Source organism: Balaenoptera physalus, assembly GCF_965194825.1.
Source record: "Balaenoptera physalus genome assembly, chromosome: 1".
NCBI lineage: Eukaryota > Metazoa > Chordata > Mammalia > Artiodactyla > Balaenopteridae > Balaenoptera > Balaenoptera physalus.
Window position 1 is genome coordinate 108,502,815 of NC_138882.1, and position 25,122 is coordinate 108,527,936.

The 25,122-nt window shown below is 38.3% G+C and overlaps 1 protein-coding gene across 7 annotated transcripts in view; it reads left to right on the forward strand.

Moving 5' to 3' along the window:
* The window catches only part of FRRS1 (ferric chelate reductase 1), a 99,107-nt gene that overhangs the window by 34,840 nt on the left and 39,145 nt on the right, over positions 1 to 25,122 (forward strand). For 4 of the 7 annotated variants that reach the window (XM_082452146.1, XM_082452147.1, XM_082452144.1 and 1 more), the window contains one exon: positions 11,181 to 11,264. Coding sequence is in view for 2 of the 7 variants with exons in the window: in XM_082452142.1 (XP_082308268.1) it covers positions 16,164 to 16,178 (15 nt within the window). In the remaining 5 variants the exon portion in view is untranslated. Of the gene's footprint in view, positions 1 to 11,180; positions 11,265 to 11,895; positions 16,179 to 25,122 lie in introns of those variants that run through there. The other 3 variants (XM_082452142.1, XM_082452148.1, XM_082452143.1) reach the window with 3 other exon arrangements.

The window sequence follows — 25,122 nt, forward strand, 5'->3', positions numbered from 1 at the left end:
ACGATCAAGAAGGAATGTTATCTTTTAAGGAGTTGTCTTTTTTTTTTTTTTTTCCTAAATATCTGTTTATTTATTTATTTGGTTGCACCAGGTCTTAGTTGTGGCAGGCGGGCTCCTTAGTTGCAGCTCCAGGGCTCCTTAGTTGCTGCCCGTGGGCTTCTCAGTTGTGGCATGTGAACTCTTGTTGCAGCATGCATGTGGGATCTAGTTCCCTGACCAGGGACTGAACACAGGACCTCTGCATTGGAAGCATGGAGTCCTACCCACTGTGCCACCAGGGAAGTCCCAAGGAGTTGTCTTGATGCTAGGAGAATGTTGCTATTTATGGTTGAGCAGGTATTCCTGCTGATGGGGGAGGTTTGGTCAATGCATAATGAGGATACACAATGCACAGTGCAAGGAGAGGGGAGGCCAAAGGGCAGAGAAGAATTTTTATGTTTAAATTTTTCTTATCTTGCCATAAATATGAATTTTATTTCACAAATTAAGGAGATTTCTAGGCAAAGTGTTGAAGGAATGCCTTGGTTTCTCCCGACAACTTATAGTAAAATGTGGGAGGAGAGATATGAATTGAAGAAGGGATTGTTAAGCAAAAAGGAATCAGAACTTAAAGATTTGGAAAGTTCTTCTCTTATCCATATTGCAAAAAATGAGAAAGTGTGTTCTGAAGAGAATACCAAGGATGTGGCTGGACTATCACTTGATAAAGAGTTTATGGGATTATATAAATAGAAATACTACCAGTATGAGCTGAATGGGATGGAAATGGGATGAAATGAAGGAAGGCTTTTGGACTTCCTGGATTTGATGGGACAGGACAATAGAGCTGTTTGGCTGTGAATGTGTGCTGCTCTTCAAGAAGAGGGAAAATTGACCCTGAAGGTGATTCAGAGATCACCAGGGCCTCCACCTCAGTCTCAATAGGCCAGACAGCCTCTGACCTCCAAATAAAACCCTGGGACTAGGAGTCCCCTCTGGAGCCATGGGGCTGGGACTAACTGCAGAGCCTTGTGGGCATGACAACCCCCATCCCCCGCCACTGCCAGCAAAGCCACAGAACAAAGTAAGACAGTGTCGAACCAAAGAGGATTATTCTAGAGCCTTAAGATCTGTTGGAATTTACCTTGCTAGGTTTTGAACTTGCTTGGGACCCATCACCTTTCCCTTTTTATTATTTCCCCCTTTTGGAATGGGAATGTCTTTCCTATGCCTGGCCCAGCGTTGTGTTTAGGAAGCACATACCTTGCTTCACAGCTGGAGAGGAATTATGCCTCAGGATGTATCATACCAGGAGACTCACACTTACCTGATTTAGATGTTATTTAGATGAGACTTTGGACTTAGACTTTAGAGCTTATGTGGGAATGAATTAAGACTTTGGGGCTGTTGGGATGGAATGAATGTATTTTGCATATGAGAAAGACATGGATTCGAGGGGACCGGGGGTAGAATGTTATGGATTTAATGTTTGTATCTCCCCAAATTCATATGTTGAAGCCCTAACTCTCAGTGTGATGGTGTTTGGAGATGGGGGCTTTGGGAGGTAATTGGGATTAAATTAGATCATGAGATTGGGGCCCTTAGAATAGGCTTAGTGGCTTTATAAGAAGGGGAAGAAAGAGAGATTGCTCTCTCCATGTGCACACATGGAGGTAAGGCCAGGTGAGGACATAGAAAGAAGGCAGCAGTCTGCACACCAGGAAGAAGGCTCTCACTGGGAACCAAATCAGCTGACACCTTGATCTTAGACTTCTCAGCTTCCAGAACTGTGAGAAATACAGTTCTGTTGTTTAAGCCACCCAGTTTGTGGTATTTCGCTATGGCACCCAGAGCAGACCAATACAGAGAGTATAGGCAACTCTTGCATTATGTTGTAACAGGGAGACCAAAAAAAAAAAAAAAAAATTGGGATGGTTTTGGGCAGGGGGAATGGAGTCACGGAAATTTTTTGTTAAGCCGGGAGAAACAGCAACATGTCTGTGTGCCAGAAACAAGCTTGAAGAGAGTCAATCAAGCAACCCTCTCAGTGGGTGTACTAATCACTATTCTAGGCACAGTGGAAAACAAGACTGACAATGTCTCTGTTTACATTTTAATTGACGCATGATATGTGTGTGTGTGTGTGTGTGTGTGTGTAAAGAATACAATGAACAAATAAGCAAACAAACAAAAAATACCACATGAATTCATATCCGAGTAATTCTCACAAATCAGGCCATTTGTTCCACACTTTTCAAGGCCTTGCCCTCCACCCCCAAGGGAATATTTCCACTAGTCTTTTTAAGGCACCTCTGAGTCTGGCGTTTGACACCTGCTCTCTGATTTATAAACTTGGGAGAACCAAAGCTTCAGGTAGAAGACATCAGTGGCTGGAAGTAATTTGGGCCCAAGATGCAGAAGCTGCACTTCATCATCTCTCTCTCTTGTTCATTTTATTCTCTCTGATCATGTTTGCTGTAATCTTTCCACTTTCAAGATTATTCTCTTTGATTGAGAAAAAAGTAAAATAGGCATTGATAGTTCTATTTTCCACTGCCATTTTTTAATTTACTATCTGGCTCTCTTAGTGAGATTCTATCTTCCTCAATCTTGTACTTTAAGTGTTCCTTAGCAGGTAAGCCCTTATTAATCTTCTTAGCATATTAAAATACTTCAGTTGACTCTGGGCTTTAGTCTCTCTGTCATAAGTCTTTGGCTTTGGTGCCATTTCTATATAGTCATTGGTTTCAAACTTGATATTGTTGGAGAGCTCCTTCAGTAGTCAAATTATGTTGTTTGAATACAGTATTGGCTAAGGGATAAGCACACTTGCTGTACCAGAAAGCACAAAATATGAGATAATTTTATTTTTCTTTTACACAATAGTAGACAGGCAAGCCAAGGCCTATTGTTGGTTTTATTTCTCAAGATCATCCAGTGGCTTGGTTTCTTCTGTCACCTCCACTCAACATTCCACTGGAGAGAATTTAATCATGTAACCTAAACGCAGGGGAGGCTGGGAAGTGTATTTCCTTGATGAGTGGCCATATGCCCTGCTGAAAAGAGGAAGAGTATCTGTTACTAAAAGGAGAAGGGAAGAATAAGCACTGAGGAAAAATTAGTGTTGTGTGCCACAAATGCTGCTTCTTCCTCTTCACTGAGATACATTTGATTATGTTTTCAGAGTTCAGCATTTGGGAGACTTTCAACTTCTATTTATGTGCCAGGCACTGTTATTGGAGCCGAGGTTAAGGGGGTGAACACAAAAATATAGCCTAAGAGAAGAAGATGTAGCTCCTGCACCACAAGGGCAGGTCTGAGTCCTGGTAGCCTCCTGCCCCCTCAACTCATCTCTCTGAGGGTCCTGCTCATGACTCTCCGCTCCTAGCATTGAATGGGTAGCCGCTCTGGGTCTGTGGTGGCAATGGCAGCAGCTCTTTTAAGCCTGGCTGTCTCCAGGACTGTGCTGCCACTTGGGGCTTGTACAGAGCTTCTGCTTACATTCTTCAGCCTGGTCTAGTGGTTCCACTGGAAGTTTCTTTACATCTGCTTTGTGCCTTCAGTAATGTTCAAAGTTCACCTACAGCTACATATTTAGATCTATTGATTAACTTTTTGGTATTTGGGAGCCAGTAGGATGTCTGGGCTGATTCTCCAATAGGTCACCCACCCCAAAACAAAAGCGATCTAACCGTAAGCCCTGTCCTCTTACAAAAGGCGTGAGACAATAGAGACAATGAACATTGGCCTCTGCCTCCAGGTCCTGGCACAGAGCTCCTAATATCCTTGTAATTTCCTAATCAGTCATTTGTTCCAATATCTGGTGTTCGACCTGGGTTGTGGACACTGAGATCCCTTGGATTTTTGTGAATGTGTTTTGTTCTAATGAACTGACATGTGATGGGCTCCTGGAGGGGGCCTGGTCACCAGAAAGACCAAGCTGTGATTAGAAGCTTGGAACTTTCAGCCCTCTACCCCCATTCTCTAGAGAGAGGACAGGGGCTGAAAATTGAGTTCATGGTTGATTATGCCTACATGATGGAGCCTCCACAAACATCCCCAAAAGTGCAGGGTTCAGGGGACTTCTGGGCTGGTGAACAAGTGGTGGTCCTGGGAGAGTGGTTGGCCTGGAGAGGGCCTGGAAGCTCCGTGCCCCTTCCTACACACCTTGCCCTGTGCATTTCTTCCATCTGGCTCTTCCTGAGTTATGTCCTTTCATAATAAACTGGTAATCTTAGAAGTAAACTGTTTTCCTGAGTTCTGGGAACCATTCCGGTAAATTGATTGAACCCAAGGAGCGGGTTATGGGAACCTTCAGTTCAGTGAGTCAGAAACCTAGGTAACAACCTGGACTTGTGATTGGCATCTGAAGTGGGAGGGTGGGGGGAAGTCTTGTAGAACTGAGCCCTTAACCTATGGGATCTGATGCTATCTCCAGGTAGATAGTGTCAGAATTCAGTTAAATTGTAGGACACCTAGATGGTGTCTCAGAGAATTGCTTGGTGTGAGGAAAAATGCATACACATCTGGTGTGAGAAGTGAGTGTGGCAGTAGTGTGAGAGTGAGAGACACACACCGGAGGAAGAGTGAGGTTGTTCCTGTCGAGGCCTCGTCAGACTTTCCACTGCCACATTCTTAAATTGAAATAAGCAGCTGAACCTCCTGTCATTTGCAGTAAGCCTACAATATAAAAAAGAGGAACTAAAATAATGAAAGAAAAAACCTGATTCTCGGGGAAATAGATAATTCAGAGAACTGAAGCTATTTGAAAACAAAATAAAGCCCTTCAATACTCAGAAAAATTTAAGAAACTACTGAATCCATTGAAAAAAAAAGGTAAGAACTTTAGGACATGGCAAAGAGTATACAATGCATTATTTTTAGAAAGGAAAAACAATTAAAATCTTCAAAAAAAAAACTATACAAGAAACTCATAGTCTAAAATCCAATCGAAAATAGGAAATCTATAGACTTAAAGGAAAATGGAATGGATATGGATTCTAAGCAACAAATGGAATGAATAAGAAACTGGATGATATTAAAGATATTGGGTGGAATGCATTTACTTCTTTATCCTACAAGAAAAAAAAAGATTCTAAGAAACCCCAAGGCAAAACAAAGAAACATTAAACGGTATGGGAAAGTCAATGTTCTAAATATGAAGCAACACAAAGTATAGTCTGATTTCTAACAATGGGTGGGAAGTAAGAAAAGAGAACCCGTTTTGTACATTGTCATATTGAGTGGCGCTTGGATCAAGACTTGGAGACATAAATTAGGAAACCCATCTTGACTATTCAGTGAACAATACTAAAATAATCAATAATCATAATGTATATATCTTTATAGTTTTTAATTTTGAAATCAATTTACAGGCAAAACAGGGAAGACCTAATTAGGGTTACAGAATAGACTGTAAATATGTTATTCACCTTGACCAAGTTATTGACAGAAGATGGGAGGGGATGAGGAAAGGAATATAAATAGAATGCTAGAGGTCCTATTATCCTCATCTACTATAGGAGAAATTCAATGGATAATGTCTATATTTGAGACAATTAGACAGAAGTTTGGGTATTATATTAAGTCACAACAGTAGCCAGTTAGAGGAGCTAAAAATAGTGATATGAACATATAGAGTAGAAGTGAACAGAGGAGAGTGGCAGGAAATTAATAAAGAATGTCTCAAGTTATTGTATCAAGAAATAGTAGGAAATGTATATTATTAACAAAAATGGTAATAACCAAAAGAACCAAAGCAGATACATGTAAAAGATTTTGCCTCTAGTTTAGGGAACTGATGGTAGGGGACAGAGGAACACAGAATGATTGCTTTTCATTATATGGCTTCTGCACTACTTGGTTTTTAAAAACCTATTTGCATGATTTATTTTGATAAAAGTTTTAAGAACTAAATATGTATAAACAACTTGTTGCAATTAGAAGAATCCCTCTCTCTCTCTCTCTGTCTCTCTCAGAATAGGCTACTTACAAAGATTACAATAGGGTTCTAGTAATCTGTGTTTTAAGGAATCCATCAGGTGATTCTGATGCATATGAAAGCCTGAGAACCATGGGTCTAGAGAAATGACTGATATCATTCCAATGACAAAAACTCTAATACAGCAACTCTTGGGTATGTGAGAATAACCCTGTGCTTGTTTAAGTGCACAGTTCTTAGTGCCTTCCTTGGGGTGGAGTGGTGTAGGCAGATAACCTCTGAGTTAAAACTATACCCCTTTCTTCCATCATTTCTGCAATACTGAATTAATAACCTTAAGTATTACCAAATGATGTCACAAAATACAATTTTATTTATTATTTAAATCCTCACATATCATTGGTTGGAATGAAAAAACAGGAGCAGTCACTTTGGAAAACAATTTGGTAGTTTCTTATAAAGTTAAACATACACTTACCATATGATCTAGCAATCCCACATCTAGGTATTTACTCAAGAGGAATGAAAACATTTGTGCACACAAAAACCAGTATGTGAGTGTTTATAGTGACTTATACACTTATAAGTCACTATGCTTATAATTGCTGCAAACTGGAAACAACTCAAATGTCCTTCAGCTGGTGAATGGATAAACAAACTGGTACATACATACAATGGAATATTACTCAGCAATAACAAGGAATGAACTTCTGATATATGCAACATGGATGAATCTCAAATGCACTATGCTAAGTGAAAGACACCAGATGCAAAAGGCCATAGAAGCTATGATTTCATTCATATGATATTCTGGAAAAGGCAAATCTATAAGGAGAGAAAACAGATCAATGGTGCTATGGGTTGAATTGTGTTGCCCCAAAATTCATATGTTGAAGTCCTAACTCCAGTATCTCAGAATGTGACCATATTAGAATAGTGTCTTTACAGAGGTAATCAAGTTAAAAATGAAGCCTTTAGGATGGGCCTTAATTCAACATCACTAGTGACCTTATAAAAAAGGAAAATGTGGACACAGAGCCATATAGAGGGAAGATGATGTAAAGAGACATAAGAAGAAGTCAGTCATTTATAAACCAAGGGGAGAGGCCTGGAACAGATCCTTCTCCCACTGCCCTCAGAAAGAACCAACCCTGCTGACAACTTGATTTTGGACTTTGAGACGCAGATTTTCTATTTTTTAAGCAATTGAGTTTGTGGTACTTTATTACAGGAGTCCTAGCAAACTAATACAAATGGTTTCTAGGGTGGGGGTGAGGCAAGTGTTGACTATAAAGGGTCACAATGGGACATTTTGAGGTGATATGAATGCTCTGTTTCTTGATTGTGGTGGTTACATGACTGCATGTTTGTCAGAAATCACAGAACTCTACAAGAAAAAGGGAAAATTTCACTCTTTGTAGAATTATACTTCTATAAACATGACTTGAAAAAAATTAACCAAAAAATGACATTTAAAAAAGATTACTTTTAAAAGTTAAATATTGAAGAAGTGACCCAGGATGTACGTATATACAAGAATATTTACATTAATGTTGTTCATAATAATAAAACAGCAGAATGAAACACAATGTCCAAAATAGGAGATTATCTGAACAAACAGTAGTTAAAAGCAAAGCCAAAAGATAAAATTCTTTCCCTGACAGAACTTATATTCCAGCAGATGAGCTAGCCAATACATAAATAAAGAAATAAATATGTAAACATAATGTCAGGTAGTGATAAGTTCTGTGAAGAAGATAAAGTAAGGTAAGGGTAGAAAGTTAAAAGGAGCACTAGTTTAGATACAGTAGTGTAATGCCAACAACTATGCTCGGTTATAATCCCCAGTTATTCCATCAAATGCTAATCTAGATGTTGCTGTGAAGGTATTTTGTAGATGTGATTCAAGTCCATAATCAGTTGACTTTCAGGAAGGGAGATTGTCCTAGATATTGGGGTGAGCGCGGTGCAATGATGAGCATGTTAAAAGGCCTTAAGAACAGAGACTTCCCTGAAGAAGGAGAAATTCCAGCTATGGTGAGAGAGAGAAAACTTGAGAGAAAGTTATTATCTCTAAGACCATGTTATCTTAGAGTTTTATTAGCCAGGGAAGGGGGCTACATTTTGAATCACACATATTCTTACTCTGTTTTTAAAGGACCTTTTTAAAAAAAATTAGTACAGTGGTTCTCAAATTGTAGCCATAGACTAACAGCGTAAGCATTGCCAGGAATCTTGTTAGAAATGCAATTTTTCAGGTTTACCCCAGTCTTCCTGAATCAGAAACTCTGGAGGTGGGTTCTAGTAATCTGTGTTTTAAGGAATCCATCAGGTGATTCTGATACATATAAAAGCCTGAGAACCATGGGTCTAGAGAAATGACTGATATCATTCCAATGACAAATACTCTAATACAGCAACTCTTGGGTATGTGAGAATAACCCTGTGCTTGTTTAAGTGCACAGTTCTGATTGCCTTCCTACAAAGTCTGTCCAGTAGGTCTGAGGTGGGCCCAGAAATCTCATTTTAATAAGTAGGTAATTGTGATGCAGGAGGTCCACAGGTGACTCTGAGAACCATGCTCATTTGTCAATTGTTAGTCTCCAGTATATTCAAGCTCTCAGCGACATTGGACATGATGGACCTCATCCACCTTCGGTACCACTTTCTACGTTTTGGGACTCACCACTCTCTCAGTTATCTTCCTACTTTACTGGCCAATCAATCACAATTTCCTTTACTGAGCTTGCCTGTTCTTCCCAACCTCTAAACATTAGTGCACTTGAGGCTTATTCTTTAGGCCTCTTCCTTTTTCCATCCATGCTCACACCATAGTGCAAATGACTCAAATGTGTCTCTTCATACATGTATATCAACAGATATCTCCACTTGGATATTTTAATGGCATCTAAAACCTAATATGTCCAACACTCAACTCTTGGTTTCTACCCTTCAAACCTGCTCCTCCCCTGTTTCCCACCAATCTTCCCATCCAAATAGTTGCCACCACTTCCAATTTCTTCCTGTTTCCCTCAAGTTTTCTATCTTTGGATTCATCAAAATTTCTCTGTTGATCAGAATTGACTCAAGAGATAAAATTCTGGTTGTTGCTTCCTTTGCTCTCAGAGAGGTAAAGTTATTAGTAATTCAGGTCAAGAATTTATTCAGTGTTCTGAACTTAGAGTCTTATTTTTAACATCTTAAAAGAAAATATCCCATTTTAGGCTAGAGAAGAGCAAACGTGACCTACTGGGGTCAGCAGAGAACAGTGTGTCAAAGGTTTAGACCCAGAGAAGGCACTGGGAGTGATTAGTTACTAAGCAACTCTCCTAAGCACTTAGATCACTGATGTGATCAGTACTCAGCTCTGCTGTTGGCTGATGGGAAGTAAGAGACCGGAGGAGAGTATCAGACGAGTGCAGAAGTGCCTCTCAGAGTTGGGACCAATGGACAGACATGGCAGCCATCATGAAGAGACAGCTGCTCCTGTTTGCTCCATAGGGATTATCAAAGTTTCCTGGAGAATCCATAAACTACTGAAATTATTATCTTTGTTGACTCCAGCCAGCCTGCTCAATGGCATACCATCCAGACTGGACTCTTAGTTAGCTATCAGTGAATTAGCTTATGCTAAAAATGGACAAAAAGATTCACTATTTCCAGGCTGCCTACAGTGTTTTTTTTTTTTCCTATCCCCTTTCTCTTACACATTCTGTTTTTGCCTTTGGCCCTCGATAGTCTGTGGGAAGAAGGCTTACATATAAGTATTGTAGGGGAGCAAAATTTGCCAGCCCTAAATGTGTCTCTTTGGCATGAGGATTAATTTAGGCTGAGTATATTTAAGAAACAGAAGACTCAGGAAGTCTCTCTTCTACATTCTCCTTGGCTGCCTAAATAATTTAGATAAAGGGCCTGTTCCCAGAATAGAGCTATCACCAGAGATATGAGTTAAGTGTGGTCGGGGGAGGGGGAGGGATGGGGACTCAGCTGGACCTAGAGATCAGAGTCCACTCTGTGTCCCATAGTCTCTGCATGGCCCAGCAAACATTTATTTACCAAACATTTGCTTTTCCATCTCTATGTCAATTACCTTCCTCCTCTTTAAATTGCCCAAACTACTACCCCCAACATCCTCTTTTGTCTCTAGCTGAAGATGGTACTTAAGGTGAGGATTTAGGCCATTTTGGCAAGTTACTCAGTTTTCCTGGATCTCTCCCAGGTGTTCATGTTATTAAACTTTTGTTTGATTTTCTCTTGTTATTCTGTTTCATGTCAATTTAATTCTTAGACCATCCAGAAGAACCTAGAAGGGTAGAGGAAAATTTCTTCATTCCCAACAATATTGAGAAAGAAGGAACTGATAATTGACTTGGGGAAATTAAAAGCAGTTGGTTTCAACATTTTGGGCTGTAGCCCACAGTAAGAAATACATTTTATCTCACAAACCAGGATATATGTACTCATAATCAGAAAAGCTCATGAAATAGCATTCATTTACCCTTATCATATAACGGTATTTTCTCTGCTATTTTTTTCTATTTTATTTCATTAGCAGTTTTCTGATTGTGACCACTAAAGATTTTACAGTCCACTGACAAATGGGTTGTGGCTCTGAGTTGAAAAACTCTAAGCTATAAAATATGAAAAAGACAAAAAAGTTAAAAGTCCTCCAGGTTTAGTTTGAGTGGTGAGGAAAATGGGTACCACTAATTGATAAAAATAAAGAAGAAATTGGAAAGGAGAGTTGATAAGTTTCCTGTGGCTACTGTAACAAATGTGAAAGGAAAATAAAAATGGAGTTGGTGTTGCTAAGAGAGCTCTCTAAAATGAGCCAGGAGGCCATTGAGGAGGTGTGACTTGTGTGCATCTTGGCCTGGATGAAATCTGGTCTTTTGATTCTTGTCCTACTCAGGATCCTTGTTGGACCGTTACTCTAGGGTGGCTCCTGGCAGCCTATCTGCTTGTTTGGGCCCTTGCCCTAGAGCAGCTTATGATTCCTGGAGGACAGATGTTTCCTGACTTGCGTCAGGGGCGGTCACGGTTCTTTGGCAGCCGTGTGGCTTTAGTCTTTGTGGGCCCTTGACTCTTTCTCTTCCCTAGAACACTCTTTCGGTTTTCCCTGAATCTGTGTCTCCCAAATTGCAATTCCTAAGACCCCAAATACAGCTCTTTTTTCTTTGCAGCCTCAATACTGATTATTGTTTGACACAAATTACCATAAACTTGGGATCTAAAACAACAAAAATTTACTCTTTCACAGTTCTGGAGGTCAAAAGTCCAAAATCAATATCACTGGGCCAAAGTCAAGATGTTGGCAGAAGCACACACCCTCCACAGGCTCTAGGTGAGTATCTGTTCCTTGTCTCTCCAGCTTCTGGAGACTGCGTGTGTGTAGGCACATGGGTTTACCAGGTAATTGTGCCTCTTCCTCCCTCCCTCCCTCCCTTCCTTTCTTCCTCCCTCCCACTTCCTTCCTTCCTCCTTCCCTCCCTCTTTCTCTCTCTCTCTCTTTCTTCCTTCCTTCCTTCCTTCCTTCCTTCCTTCCTTCCTTCCTTCCTTCCTTCCTTTCTTTCTTTCTTTCTTTCTTTCTTTCTTTCTTTCTTTCTTTCTTTCTTTCTTTCTTTCTTTCTTTCTTTCTTTTTTTCTTTCTTTCTTTCTTCCTTTTCTTTCTCATCCACCTAAGAAATCACAATATATTAGAGTAGATGTAGAACCACTTTGTACAAATATAGGTTAGTGCCTAGCACAATATCTGCCATGTTGTAGGTACTTGACAAAATATTTGTTGGATGATTGTGATAATTCTTTTTTTTAAAAGTGACCTTTCACCTAAAAATCTAGTATTTTTCTGGTCCATTATGTGTCTCCTCTTGGCCATCAGAAACCTGCATTCAGAATTTGGCATGAAACCTTAGAGGATATATGGTTCCGGTTGTAATCCCTCATTTTTACTCTTTTTCTTTTCTTAATTTTTTAAAAAAATTAATTTATTTTTGGCTGCGTTTGGGTCTTCATTGCTGCGCGTGGGCTTTCTCTAGTTGCGGCGAGCGGGGGCTACTCTTTGTTGTGGTGCACGGGTTTCTCATTGTGCTGGCTTCTCTTGTTGCAGAGCACAGGCTCTAGGCATGCAGGCTTCAGTAGTTGTGGCACATGGGCTCTTAGTTGTGGCTCTTGGGCTCTAGAGCGCAGGCTCAGTAGTTGTGGCGCACAGGCTTAGTTGCTCCGCGGCATGTGGGATCTTCCCGGACCAGGGCTCTAACCTGTGTCCCCTGCATTGGGAGGCAGATTCTTAACCACTGCACCACCAGGGAAGTCTCATTTTTACTCGAGGTAACAAAAACAGAGAAGATAAGTGATTTGTCTAGAATGATCTAGTGCTCTTTTCACCACACTCCTTTGCCTTTTCACATTCGTTTTAAGCCAAGCTTCTTTTGAGTTCACCTGTCAACCTAAAGAAGCAGTACTATTACTAAAATGTGGTAATACTCTAGGTCTTTCCCCTGTTGGTATTTATTTTCTTCAAAAGCAAAATGCTTCATTCCACTGGGACCCAGAGTGACTCATCTAATCACAGCTTTACACAGTGGATCCACTCTCATACCTTATATCTGCTTCCTGCTGCAACTTTGGAAATGTGTAGTGGCATTTTTTGGATTATCACTATTAATGGGTAGAGCAGGGCTTCTATATTTAATAGCTGGAGTAATGGAATGCTTAGACATTCTACAATGAGTAGGACAGTGTGTCACAACAAGGAAATATCTCAATTGAAAATAATTACTAGAAGGCAATGTCCTATGCCACAAAGAGTTATCCTCTATGTATTTACATTAGAGTAGACTTCTATGACTTCAGATCATCTCCATTTTTTTTTATGGTAAAAATAATTATGGTGAAAGTAAAGATTTTTTCAAGAGATTAATTTTATCCAGAGAAGTCAAAACTGGGTCTCAGTAATAACGTTAGTTATCTTTTGAAGACACAGATAATTTTAGCCAGGGTTTGGGTGAAGTGGCAGATATTCTTCAGGATCATTCATCGTAGAGAAGTCACATTATGTTGAGTAATTTAAGGAGTAGGCTGTGTTTAGAGGAGAATAATGTGAAGTGACCTGGAACTGGTAGAAAGAAAATTATGAAGAAGAATGTTGCTACTACTAATCTAATGCTGAGAATGGCTTTGTGTTGTCAGAGAACATGTGAAATATGGATTTAGTGAACAGAGTTTGGTTAGAAGTTCATGGGTAATTTTGGAACAATTTCTTATTGTGAAGCACTGGGAAGATGGGGCATCTCATTCACAAATCAAAAAAAATTTTTTTTCTTTTAAGTATGATTTATTAAATACTTCTGTGTCAGGCACTGTGATTTACAGATATTATTTCATTTGACCATCTGTCTATGGAATCTGGACATTCATTCATTCAGTAATAAGTAGTAAGTGAAGGTTTTTTGAGCAGAAGAATTACATGATGTGAGTTATACTTTAGAAAGATTAATATGATAGCATGTGGGATGGCTTATTAGGTTGATGAGAAACTGGAGGCACTTAGTAGATAATGCCCACAGTCCAGTGGAGAAGTAATGAGGACCTAAGCCAGAGTGATGGCAGTGGAGATAGAGAAGAGGGGATGAATTTGGATGAGATGGCCATAATTAAAGCCTGAGTGAGAATGAGTCCATTTTAGACAGTGGGTTTGGTTTTATTGAGTTGAGGCAGGGTCTAATCAATTGGAGATGTTTTACTTCAATGTAATTTTTAATGAAATGCTGACTATAATAGGAAGGTTTTTAAGTTTGGTCCATCAGCCCTCATTCACACTTGACAGTGTAGAGAGTTAGTAGCTCTGGCTTAGAAACCGGTCTGTCACTTTTCTCTGCCTGACCTTGGGCTATTTACTTAGCCAGGCACATCCTTAGCCTTCTCAGCTGCAGAATGTCCATAACAAATACCTTTTACCTAGAGTCCTTGTGAGACTTGGATGTGATAATTCATGTGCTTTGGTCAAGACAGAAGCTCAACAGATCGTTATTATTGTTCTTGCTCTACTTTATTTGCCTTATTCATTCTCATTCTCTTATGAGTATGCAGTGGATTTTTCCAGTGGCTGCATGATGTGCTTATATGATATTGCAACAGACTGAATACAGAAGAAGACATGAGAATTCAGCTGTCTTCTATTAACCCAGGCACAAAAGAGATTTGTAAAAATTTAAACAATACTACTCTTCTCACTAAATTCTTATTTTTGAAAAACACTTATAAAAACAAGAGTAAAAAATATCATGTCAACATGTAGAGTTCATTATTGTCATTTGTCCATAAATAAATTTGTGGAATTTGTGAATAAGTATTTAAATATTTCTCACTTTATTGTTTTAATACAATAGATATTGACAGATATCACCCCCATAACCAAACATCTCTTAGAGGCTGCAATAATTTTTAGGAGTTGCAAAGGGGTCCTGAAACCCCAAAAATTTGAGAACTACTAATTTAGAGACATGAGCGCGGGCTCCAATAGGCTACTATCTACTTCTCAGAGTCCAAGGTCCATTGAAGACTTTAATAAATTGGGTTTCCTTTCTGGCAGCTGACAAGTAGCTGATGAAGGAACCCCGTTGAGGTGAACTTCTGGGAGGGAATGATAAGGGGAATTATAACTGGGGACTTTCAGGGAAATGATAGGCCTGGAAAGGGTGGTTTTAGATAGTGCTAAGCCTCTCCATTCAGTTTTTTCTACTGTACTTTAGGATTAAAGATTATGATAGTATATTCTAAGAATTATTTGTTTTATAGACTTTTTATCATGCTTTTGGCATGTAAAGTGTCCACTGGGGACTATTCCTGGAAAGAATCTAACTAAAACTAGAGAAAGTTATGTCACCACTTGACGCTTTATATGGAAGGACTGAAGATCAACTGACTTTTAGTTTAAATTCTTTCACGTTCCAAGCAGCTTTAGGATAGAAAACCAGAGCTGCATCTTCTTTATTTAAAGCTTCTCTCTAAAATCCTGTAAAGGGGGCTTTTGTTACTTGTGACAAGTTCCTAAAGAGAAAGATTAAAGTGATGGCGTTCTTTCTCTACTTTTCTCCCCTTTTGAAATGGTTCTAGAGAATTTACTAGTGTGGTTGCCAACCAGTGATCACAGGTCACGGCGTGTGTGACAAAGTCTATTTTCCAGTCTGCACATGTTAGTCATGGTCTGAAGTGTTTAATATTTTCAGAACATTACCTTTTCCTAGCCCTGAATTTTTTTTTTTTTTGCAAAAAGAATCTTGGAAAAACAATGATTAAAGGCTTAAAAAGAAACAAAAACAAACAAAACTCCTAAATTCCAAGGTAAATTTTGCGTAATAAAAGAATTCTTTTGCATTATGTCATTTACACTTTCAAAGGCTTCATTTCTATGCAGTCTGATTCTATTACACCTTTTGTAGTTAATTGAAATAGTTTGCTAATTACTGTTATTCTCTAGATAGGGTTGCCAGATAAAATAGAAAGTAAATTTGAATTTCAGGAAAACAATGAATCACTTTTTAATATAAGTATATCCCCAATATTGCATAGGACAGTACTTATGTTAATGAATGATTTGTTGTTTATCTGAAATTCTAATTTAACATCCTATACTTTAATTTGCTAAATTTGGCAACCCTAAACTAAGCACAAACAGGTTCTTTGGTTTGTCTTTACTTAGCATTATATAGAACAGGTTGTATTTTCAAATGGTTTTATAGTTAAAGACAAAAACTTAAATTTTCTCAGTGAAACAATTATTAGTTGGCAAAAAGTGTTCCTTTGTGTAAAACAGAATGGTTAATTCTCAGAAACTGAGTCCTAAGACTAGCACTGGTCTTGCAAATCCAGTTTTGCGGTTCAGTTTGGGAAACGTTCTCTTCTCTTTATGGTTATACTGGCTCCACCCAGCTGCTGAAATGAGATATAAGTTGTAAAAAAACCGGAAGTTGGATGGGCTGCCTTTGCTTCTCGAGGTAAGTGTCTCCTGTTTTCTTTACGTCCGAGCTCTTCGCAGAGCGCTTAAAAATTGAATCCAACTCGGTGACAGTACTGAGAGAGCAGGCGCCTGTGCTGACCGGGGCGGTCGGCGACGCAGGATGGATGCTTTATTAACAAACTGTGTTCTGGAGCTTGCGAGCTTGTGTTGAGCTAATGAGTGCTCACGAACGAGTTAGATTAATGATAAATCACGTGACTTTGACTACGGCGCTTTAATCCCATGAAAAGGGTGATTGTAAGTAGAGACATGTCTGGGATCATGAAAAGCATTGACTTTATTCATGCGTCAGTGTTTTTATGTTTTTGTTTTTTGTTTTTAATTTTAAGCAATGGAAACTCCCTTTTTATCTAAAGCTAATGGCGTAATTACCTATATGGAGGTTACTTAGAACCCTATTTGGCTTTTGAAGTGTCTTTTAATTTAGAAGTCTTAGCTCCCCTCACCCCCACCTCTGGTGTGCCTTTGGAATTTCAGAGACGCTCTGGGGTGACTAGGTGTTACCTCTGCCCTTAATTTTTTTACGTCTTGTGCTGCCCTAAGGGCAAAGGGGAGTTTTCCGTTTGTAAATGTATTATTAGAAGTATTTCTTTATAAAGCTAAACTTCTTAGTTCAGATATTTTCTTTTTTCTCTGAATTAAAGAAAAAGTAGAAAGATTTTGCATGTTTACTTGGATAGTGGAGAAGTGGGAGGCTAAAATTTGGTCTATTGATTTACTGAAAACAACGAGCTAGACTTTTTAAAGGATGGTTTTGTTTAAAGGGATGAGTTCTACTAAGTCTTTTAATAAGCCAGTATGTGGATTCCTTTTGCTGGCTGTACCTTCTGTTTCACACCTGTCCACTTAGGTAATGTCAGATTCCCTGGAAATCACATTGTAGTGCATTGTGTTGAGTGCTGTTTTCAAGGTTGCCTGCCAGTCATTGTGAAAGGAGATCAAGGAGTAGGATGCCTTTGCTGCCTTCAGAAATTTGCCTTAAGACAAGTCAACCAGTTGTGGCCGAAAAATGTGATAAAATTTTTTATTAGCAAAAAAACCAAAGCTTTTGGAGCTTCCCAGAAGAGACTGGTCAAAGTTGGCAGAATTAGGCAAAATTCCAAGGAAGAAAGGATTTTAATGGAAGACCTGGTTTGTGGTGGGCACTGTGCTAAATGTTTCGTAGATGTTATTTCATTTAATCTTCACATAAAGCCCTTGATATTGGTAGCATTGTCTCTAACAAAATGAGAAATTTTAGGCTCAGTGAGATTAAATAATTTGCCCAAGGTCAGTCATTAAGGTGGTACCTGCTGGATTCAAACCTAGGTCTATGTGATTTCAAAGTCCTTACCACACACTGTCTCATAGGACAGAGTAGTTGATAGCATTTTAAATGGACCTTGAATGACAATAACAGTAAAAGTAATATAGAATGTTTGAAAATAGAGAAAAGAAAAAAATCTGAGCACCTTACAATTAATTTAATGTGTTTCTTTACCGTCTTCAAATATGCATGTCTTGTAGTGTTTTTTAAATTACAAAGCACTACATGCTTTAAAAAATATGCAAAATTCAAAGAGGATTAAAAAGAAGTCCATTTCTTTTCCCATATTGAAAACACTTTCCTAGGGGCTAACCACTATTGAGAACGGTTAAAGCACGGTGTTTTTTCTTTTCCCTTTTCTTTTATATGCACTTGGTACATTACGTATCATTTTGTAGTTTGCTTGTTTTCATTCCTCATTGTGGCAGGAGCATGTTTCCACCTGAGTACATGCAGATTCATGTCTTAAGCTTTTCTGAAAAGAGTTAACACTCGCAAAGAACTTAAAAGAATGCCTAGCTCTTAGAAAGCAGTCAGTAATTATTAGCTGTTATTTCGGTCATTGTCTACTCTATTTCATTCTTTTAAATGGGTACAGGGTATTTTATTTTTAAATTTTTTTTATTAAAGTATAGTTGATTTACAATGATGTGTTAATTTCAGGTGTAGAGCAAAGTGATTCAGATACACACACACACACACACACACACACACACACACTTACACACACATATATGTATATCTCTATTCTTTTTCAGCTTCTTTTCCCTTATAGGTTATTACAAAATATTGAATATAGTTCTCTGTGCTATATATAGATCCTTGTTGGTTATCTGTAGTAGTGGGTACACAGTATTTTAGAGTTTGGGTATAGCATAGTATATCTTTGTAACCACCTAAATTGTCTTAAATTTTTGCTATTACAAATAATCCTTGCATAATTGTGGGGGGTTTCTTTTTCTTTCTTTCTTTCTTTTTTTAAATTGAAGTATTGTTGACTCACAATATTATATTAGTTTCAGGTGTACAACATAGTAATTCAAATTTTTATAGAATATACTCCATACAAAGTTATTATAAAATGTTGACTGTATTCCCTGTGCTGTTTGTTGTGTGGGGGTTTTTATAGGATAAATTCCTAGAAGTGAAATTCCTCAGTCAAAGATTAAACATATTTTAGTTTAGTAGGAAATTGTCAAATTTCCTCCAAAAATATTGCAGCAATTTACACTCTTCAGTGTATGAGCACACTTATTTCTCCACATGCTTGCTTATGTCGGATATTATCAGTCTTTTGCATTTTACATGAAATGATAGGCAATGTACCTTTATTTTTAACATAGTTTAAGCACAGTGTTCAGATATTTTCCATATCTATTTTTTTTCCCATTTAACATATATCTGTTTTTACATGGGTAGGAATTTGATGGATGGCATAATGGAGGTCCCAGTTAGAAGACAGAACATGGGGAGAAAAAAAGTGAGGTACTTGTTCCAGAAATAAGTACAAATGGTACATTGTTGCTAGAACATGGATTGGGCTGAATACACATTAAATGCCTAATGCTTTTGTCTTTAATTGAATAATTCCAGGGAAGCTGTTGAAGTTTTTTGGTGAGCGGAGTGATATGTTGAGAATTGTGCCTTAGGAAAATGATCTTGTGGTGTTGTGTAGGATTTGAATGGAGATACAGAAACAGGGAGGCCAACTGAGAGTATTTCATGAATCTGGGTGACAGATAATGAAGGCTTTGTGCTTGAAGGTGGTGTCGGAATGGAAAACTGCAGACAGATGTAATAGAGGGAATGGAAGGTAGAAGAGAGAAACAGAAGGGATAGGTAGGTGTCTGGAAGGGTGGAGGTCGAATCTGCTTAGCTTATTTGGAAATTGGGGTCCCAAAGAGTGTTTGGAGTCAAATCTTGAGAATTTGGGCTTTCAGATATTTTTTTTAAAAAAATTAATTATTTAATTAATTTTTGGCTGCATTGGGTCTTCGCTGCTGCACACGGGCTCCCTCTAGCTGCAGCGAGTGGGGCCTACTCTTTCTTGTGGTGCACGGGCTTCTTACCGCGGTGGCCTCTCCCATTGCAGAGCATGGGCTCTAGGTGTGCGGGCCTCAGTAGTTGCAGCACGTGGGCTCAGTAGTTGTGGCTCGTGGGCTCCGGAGCACAGGCTCAGTAGTTGTGGTGCACTGGCCTAGTTGCTCCGTGGCATGTGGGATTTTCCTGGACCAGGGATCGAACCTGTGTCCCCTGCATTGGCAGGCAGACTCCCAACCACTGTGCCACCAGGGAAGTCCCGGGGTTTCAAGTCTTGTTGACTAGAAATGTGTTGATAGGCCACCGTCAAAATAGGAAAGTCAGATTCAAGAGCTAGTTTGGAGGAAAAAATAATGAATTTCATTTCAGAAAAATTGAGCTTAATGTCATCCAAACAGAAATCTATGTATAGTTGGAAATTTGAGTCGAAGCATTGTGGAGATGCGGGATGGGGGCAATTGAAAGATTTGGGAAGTATTATTCAAGGGTGATAATTGAGGCTATGGAAGGGATAGCCTGTAGAGAAATGTGGGGGGGTCAAGGAAAACAGTCTTGGGGATGGATATCTTCATGTAAGAGTCATGAAGAGGGACCAGATTTATAGTATTTTTTATAACGACTGTTCCTAACATTTGACCTTGGACCTAGTTAGGCTATTCTTCACTGCCCTCCAAAGTCCATTCTCACTTTGCTCTTTCTATCTCTACTTCTTTTATTGCTCCCAAATTGTGCTCATTCTGAATCCCTTTTCCTGTGGGATTACTGTGTCAGCTTTTAGTGCCTGATTTGAAGCTGTGGATGACTTAGTGGTTAAAACCTCACAGACTAGACTGGAGATCATACTTTTCACCACTCATTTGCTGTGACTTTGGCAAGAATCTTAATCAGTGCCCTGCTTTGCACACTGGGGACAATAATACCCCTCACACCTTCCTGGGTTGTTTTGAGGAATGCGTGCTAAGTCCTTGACATGATGCCTGGTATGTTGTGAGCCCTTAGCGCTTCTATCATATTCTCCTTTACCTCTCAATTACCATAATAGAATGCAGTTTTTTTCCGCCCTGTCCCTATGTGATCTTAGGCAGTAGTTTTTTTTTTTTTTTAAATAACCTCTGTGAGCTTCAATTTCCATGCAACAAAAAAATGTTTTTGTTTTTTCCAGGGATTAGAGTTCATACGTGTGAAGCACCTACTATGTTGACTAGAATAGAACAGGCATTCAATAAATAGTAACATCATTTAAATGATAGATTAATGGTATTTGCTTTTGTTTCATCTATTAGCTTTGTGTCTTTAGAGAAGGGACCATTCCACTTAGCACCTAATATTGTTTTTAGGACAGGACTACTGTGAGGGCCATGTGGAATGATCCAGATGAAAGCTCTGTGTGTAATAAGATATTTGCTTCCAATCATTTTTCCAGAGAATGAATAAAGAAAGTGGAAAAGTTGCTTTCTGATGATGCTGTGATTAGAGGAATCAGAATTATATCAGAGAGCTCCCAATTCCTTTTTCTTCAGTGGTTTCCTCTACCTTTCCTTTTACTTAAACTCTAAATTCTTTTCAGAATTCTTTTCAACCATTTTAGGTTGTCAGACCTGACAGATCTCATTGTGCCATTTTTTATGCTCTATGTTTTTTAGAATCTTTACTGAAAATGTCATAACTCCAATTGTTAATTTAAAAAATCATTTTTCTCTGTACTTCCTGCTGTGAAAATGGAGTCTGAAACATTTTTATCTGGGGAAGTGGAAATACTTGACCTGTTTTTCAATTTCCCTATAATTTGAGATTCAGCTATCAAAGTCAATTTAACTCTTGATGTGGAAATTTTCTATGAATGTAAAGTTAAATTGCTGGAAAGAAGGGGAGCAAATTTTCTGAAATATTTCAGAAGGCTTGAACAAGTTAAATGCAGATGAAAGAAATATATGGAAACCTCAGTTGTTTAACCACAATAGTGTTCAGAAGAAATTAGCACATACTGGTGATGCAGAAAGTTGCTAGTGATTATAAATAATGGCAATTACCATTTATTGGCAACTTAGTGTTTTTAGGCATTGTACTACTTGTTTTTATATCCATTCTTTCAGGAGCTTTAGTTCTATGAATGAGGTCTCTACCTTCCTTCTCAGACTCATAGAGTGTACTTGACATTCTGAATTAAGTAGGCTAATTTAGATTTCACGTTTGTCACAGCATGCCCCCACTCACATTGTTCACTGTGAAATTTAGATCCTTGCTGTACCTGTTTACTTTCCACATCCTTCTGTCTCCAAGGAGAGAGCAATGATGTGGAGTGAAGAGAATGAGAATGTTGGAGTTAGATTTAGGTTCTAGTCCTAAAAGTGTACACGGTTTCAGGTACACTCCCTGGTATCAGTTTCTTCATCTCTAAAATGATGATAATATCTGCTTGTTGTAAGGATTACATTAGATGTACTATCTACCAGTTTCTCACCAAATGTCTGTTTCTTTTTCTTCTTATTCACACTGTGGCCCCTTTCTTCCCCCCCGTAGTAAAACTGTAATCCTTTCCTTTCTTATTGTTATAGAAATTTCATTGCTTTCTGTATATCTCTTGTGCTTAGTCTTAACTTTTCTGATTTTATCAACCTCCTTATCCTTCTCTGGTTCTACCTACTTTTCTAAAACTTTCTGCCTAATTCTGCCACTGTACAAGTGAACACCTATTTGTACCTCTAACCCCACTCCCTCTAGGTTTTGGTCACAGGCCTACCAGGTTTGCCCCAGATCCTAGATGAAATGCTGAAATTACACATGTGCTGTGTCCCAAAATAAACTTTTAATTCAGCTTGGAATTTCAATTCTATTTTTTAATGGAAGCAATATATAAATGGTGGTTCTGTCTCTAGGCCAAAAGCCCAGAAACAAAAGCATGTTTAACTCATAAGTTAATTGAAAATTTTATACTTATAGCAAAGTAAAAGAATATAATGCCATTGCAATTTTAGTAATAAAATAAAATAAAAACAATATTGAATAAGTAGTAGTTATTTACTTTATACATTGTTTGTAGTATGTACTTGATGGAAATTTTGAATGGAGCATTCAAGTGCTTTAGGGATTGCAGTGTTTGTATATTATGTTATGATGAAATAAATATTCACATTTTAAGGCAAGACAAGAAAAATTTAAACATAATGTTTTTTCTCTGCCCCTTTGGCCACCTCCCTCCCCTCTAGTGTGCACTATGCATCTGTATTATGGGTTAACCAGACTTCCCCAAAGGCGGAAATACCTGCTCAACCATAAAGATCGATTTTTTCTTCTGGCACCAGTCATGTAACTCCTTGAAAAATAGCATTCCTTTCTCAATCCAGTAAGGGGTTGATTACCCAACACTCACCTTGTACATGCAGACATCTTTGGTGAACTTTATGTATGAAGCCAATATATTATTTCCCTTAAAGATAGTGATTGGTGTAAAACAAACTGGTCAGATGACCTGGGGAGATACTGGGCTCCACCTAATGGAAGCTCTTAGCTTAAATACTTACTTATGACCTTATTAATGTTACTAGCTGTATTATTTGTATTCTGCCTATTTTACACGATTATTGTTTCTTGCATTACCAACGAGTGGCTGAACCTCAGATAAATTTAGTGATGATTAGGAAACCTGAAACGATTGAGCAAATATATAATAATATAAGATCAATGATTGTAATAGTGTAACTCTAGTTGTGGGAAGAAGCAACAAGAGGGAACCATTTCCTGGACCATAACAGACTAGTAAGACAGGTGGTATGGAGACTTTTGGCTACTGTTAACTGGGCCTAGTTCAATAATAGCATATTGAGTGGCCTATCAACAAAATCCTTGCTGACCTGGGAATGAGCATTTTTACTGCCATGGGACAAATTGGTCCCAAAATGCCTACCAAACCTTGGTCGAAATTAAGACTGAAAGGGAAGGGATTGTAAAGAATGTTACCCAACATTCACTTTTACAAGAATCAAGTCATCAGCCACTGCAGTCGCTGACCTACGGTACACCCTCAAAGGAGTTCACGGTGAAGATCAGGATGAGGCACTCTGTGCTTTGGGAAAACTGGAAGAACAGGCCTTCAGATAATTAGATAATTTCAGGAGAAAATTTTATGAACCCAGTTTCTTGCATCTTCCCATACTTAGAAAAGCACTAAAACCATTCACTAAGATATCTCCTCCTTGTGAATAATAGTAACCTTCTACCAAGATGTGTACTTGATTGCATGTACCCCCCTCTCTAAAAATCACATAATATTGGCCTTCCCCTTTACCCCTTTGGAACAGTTCTCAGTGCGCTCTGAGAGACTGTCTTCTGGATTGTAATCCTCAGCTTGGCTCAAAAAATTTTTGCATTTCTTTCTCAGATTGACTATTGATTAATTTTTTTTTTAATATAAAAGGTCACTGTGAGAAAGCTAATTTGTTTGCCATTTTTACAGATTTTGTTCAGGTTCGCAAATGAAATAATATAGAATAAGACATTTTCCATAAGTCCATCTCCATCTCTAAAATCCTCCTTGTGGCTTGGTTTATTTGTTTCTTCTATAGTTCTGAGAACTCTCCTTTTTTTACTGAAATCCCTGATACTCCTAAATTAGAACTTGATTCATGACTGAACTTTAATGGTCTGTATATGCCATAAAGTTATGTTTTCAAACTGCAGGTTAAGATTCATTGGTAGGTTATGAAATAACAATTCAGTAGTATGTAACCAGCATAAAAAAAAGACAAGAATAGAAAATATATGAGTTTATCATATGTGGTAAAGGTAAATAGTATCTCTTGAAATGTTTGTAGGGTCATAGTGTAAAAACATTTCTTACTTTGGGTATGGTAAAAAAATTAAAAAACCCCACAGCATATAGCAAAAAATATCCTTTTCCAAATTATTTAGATAATTTTTAGTAAACTCTTTTGGTTTAGTTTTTGCTTTTTTGTAGCTTTTCGTAATTGAGAGAACCTTGTTACCTCACACCTGTGCATTAATTAAGACTCTCGGTGCTTACACTCATTTCTTGGATGATGTAGAGTGGGTGTTACTGGCGAGTTCCCATAATTTTTTGTGTGTATGTTAACTTTTGAACTCCTTTGATGCCTTCATTTAAAACAAATGACTGGGGCTTCCCTGGTGGTGCAATGGTTGAGAGTCTGCCTGCCGATGCAGGGGACATGGGTTCGAACCCTGGTCTGGGAGGATCCCGCGTGCCGCGGAGCGGCTGGGCCCGTGAGCCACAATTACTGAGCCTGCGCGTCTGGAGCCTGTACTCTGCAACAAGAGAGGTGGCGATAGTGAGAGGCCCGTGCACCACGATGAAGAGTGGCCCCCGCTTGCCACAACTGGGGAGAGCCCTCGCACAGAAGCAAAGACCCAACACAGCCATAAATAAAAAAAAACACAAAAAAACAAAAAACAAATGACTGGTAATAAAAGCTAGAGCTTGAATGCAGTATAACTAGACTCGATTAGTTATTTGCTAGCTTAATCATCTGACATGGTTTTAAAAGATGTGCTTTCCTCCATATTTCTTTTTTCTTACATGTCCTTGGAGTCGTACAATAAAAAGACATTTAATGACCAATTTATTTAAAAAATCCTTAATTAACACATAATCCTTTTTCTTACATCTAAAAATTTTTCAATTGGATTCTTCTAATTTTATCTGAATTTTACTTTGTTGTAATAAATATATTGTCCTGTTAATGTCTGTAGTTCACAATGACAATAATAACTACATATTCATCCAAGTACAAGAATTTGGTATTCAGATAATAAAGAATACACTCGTTTTGAAGTTTTATCTTCGTGTGAGATGTATGTAGA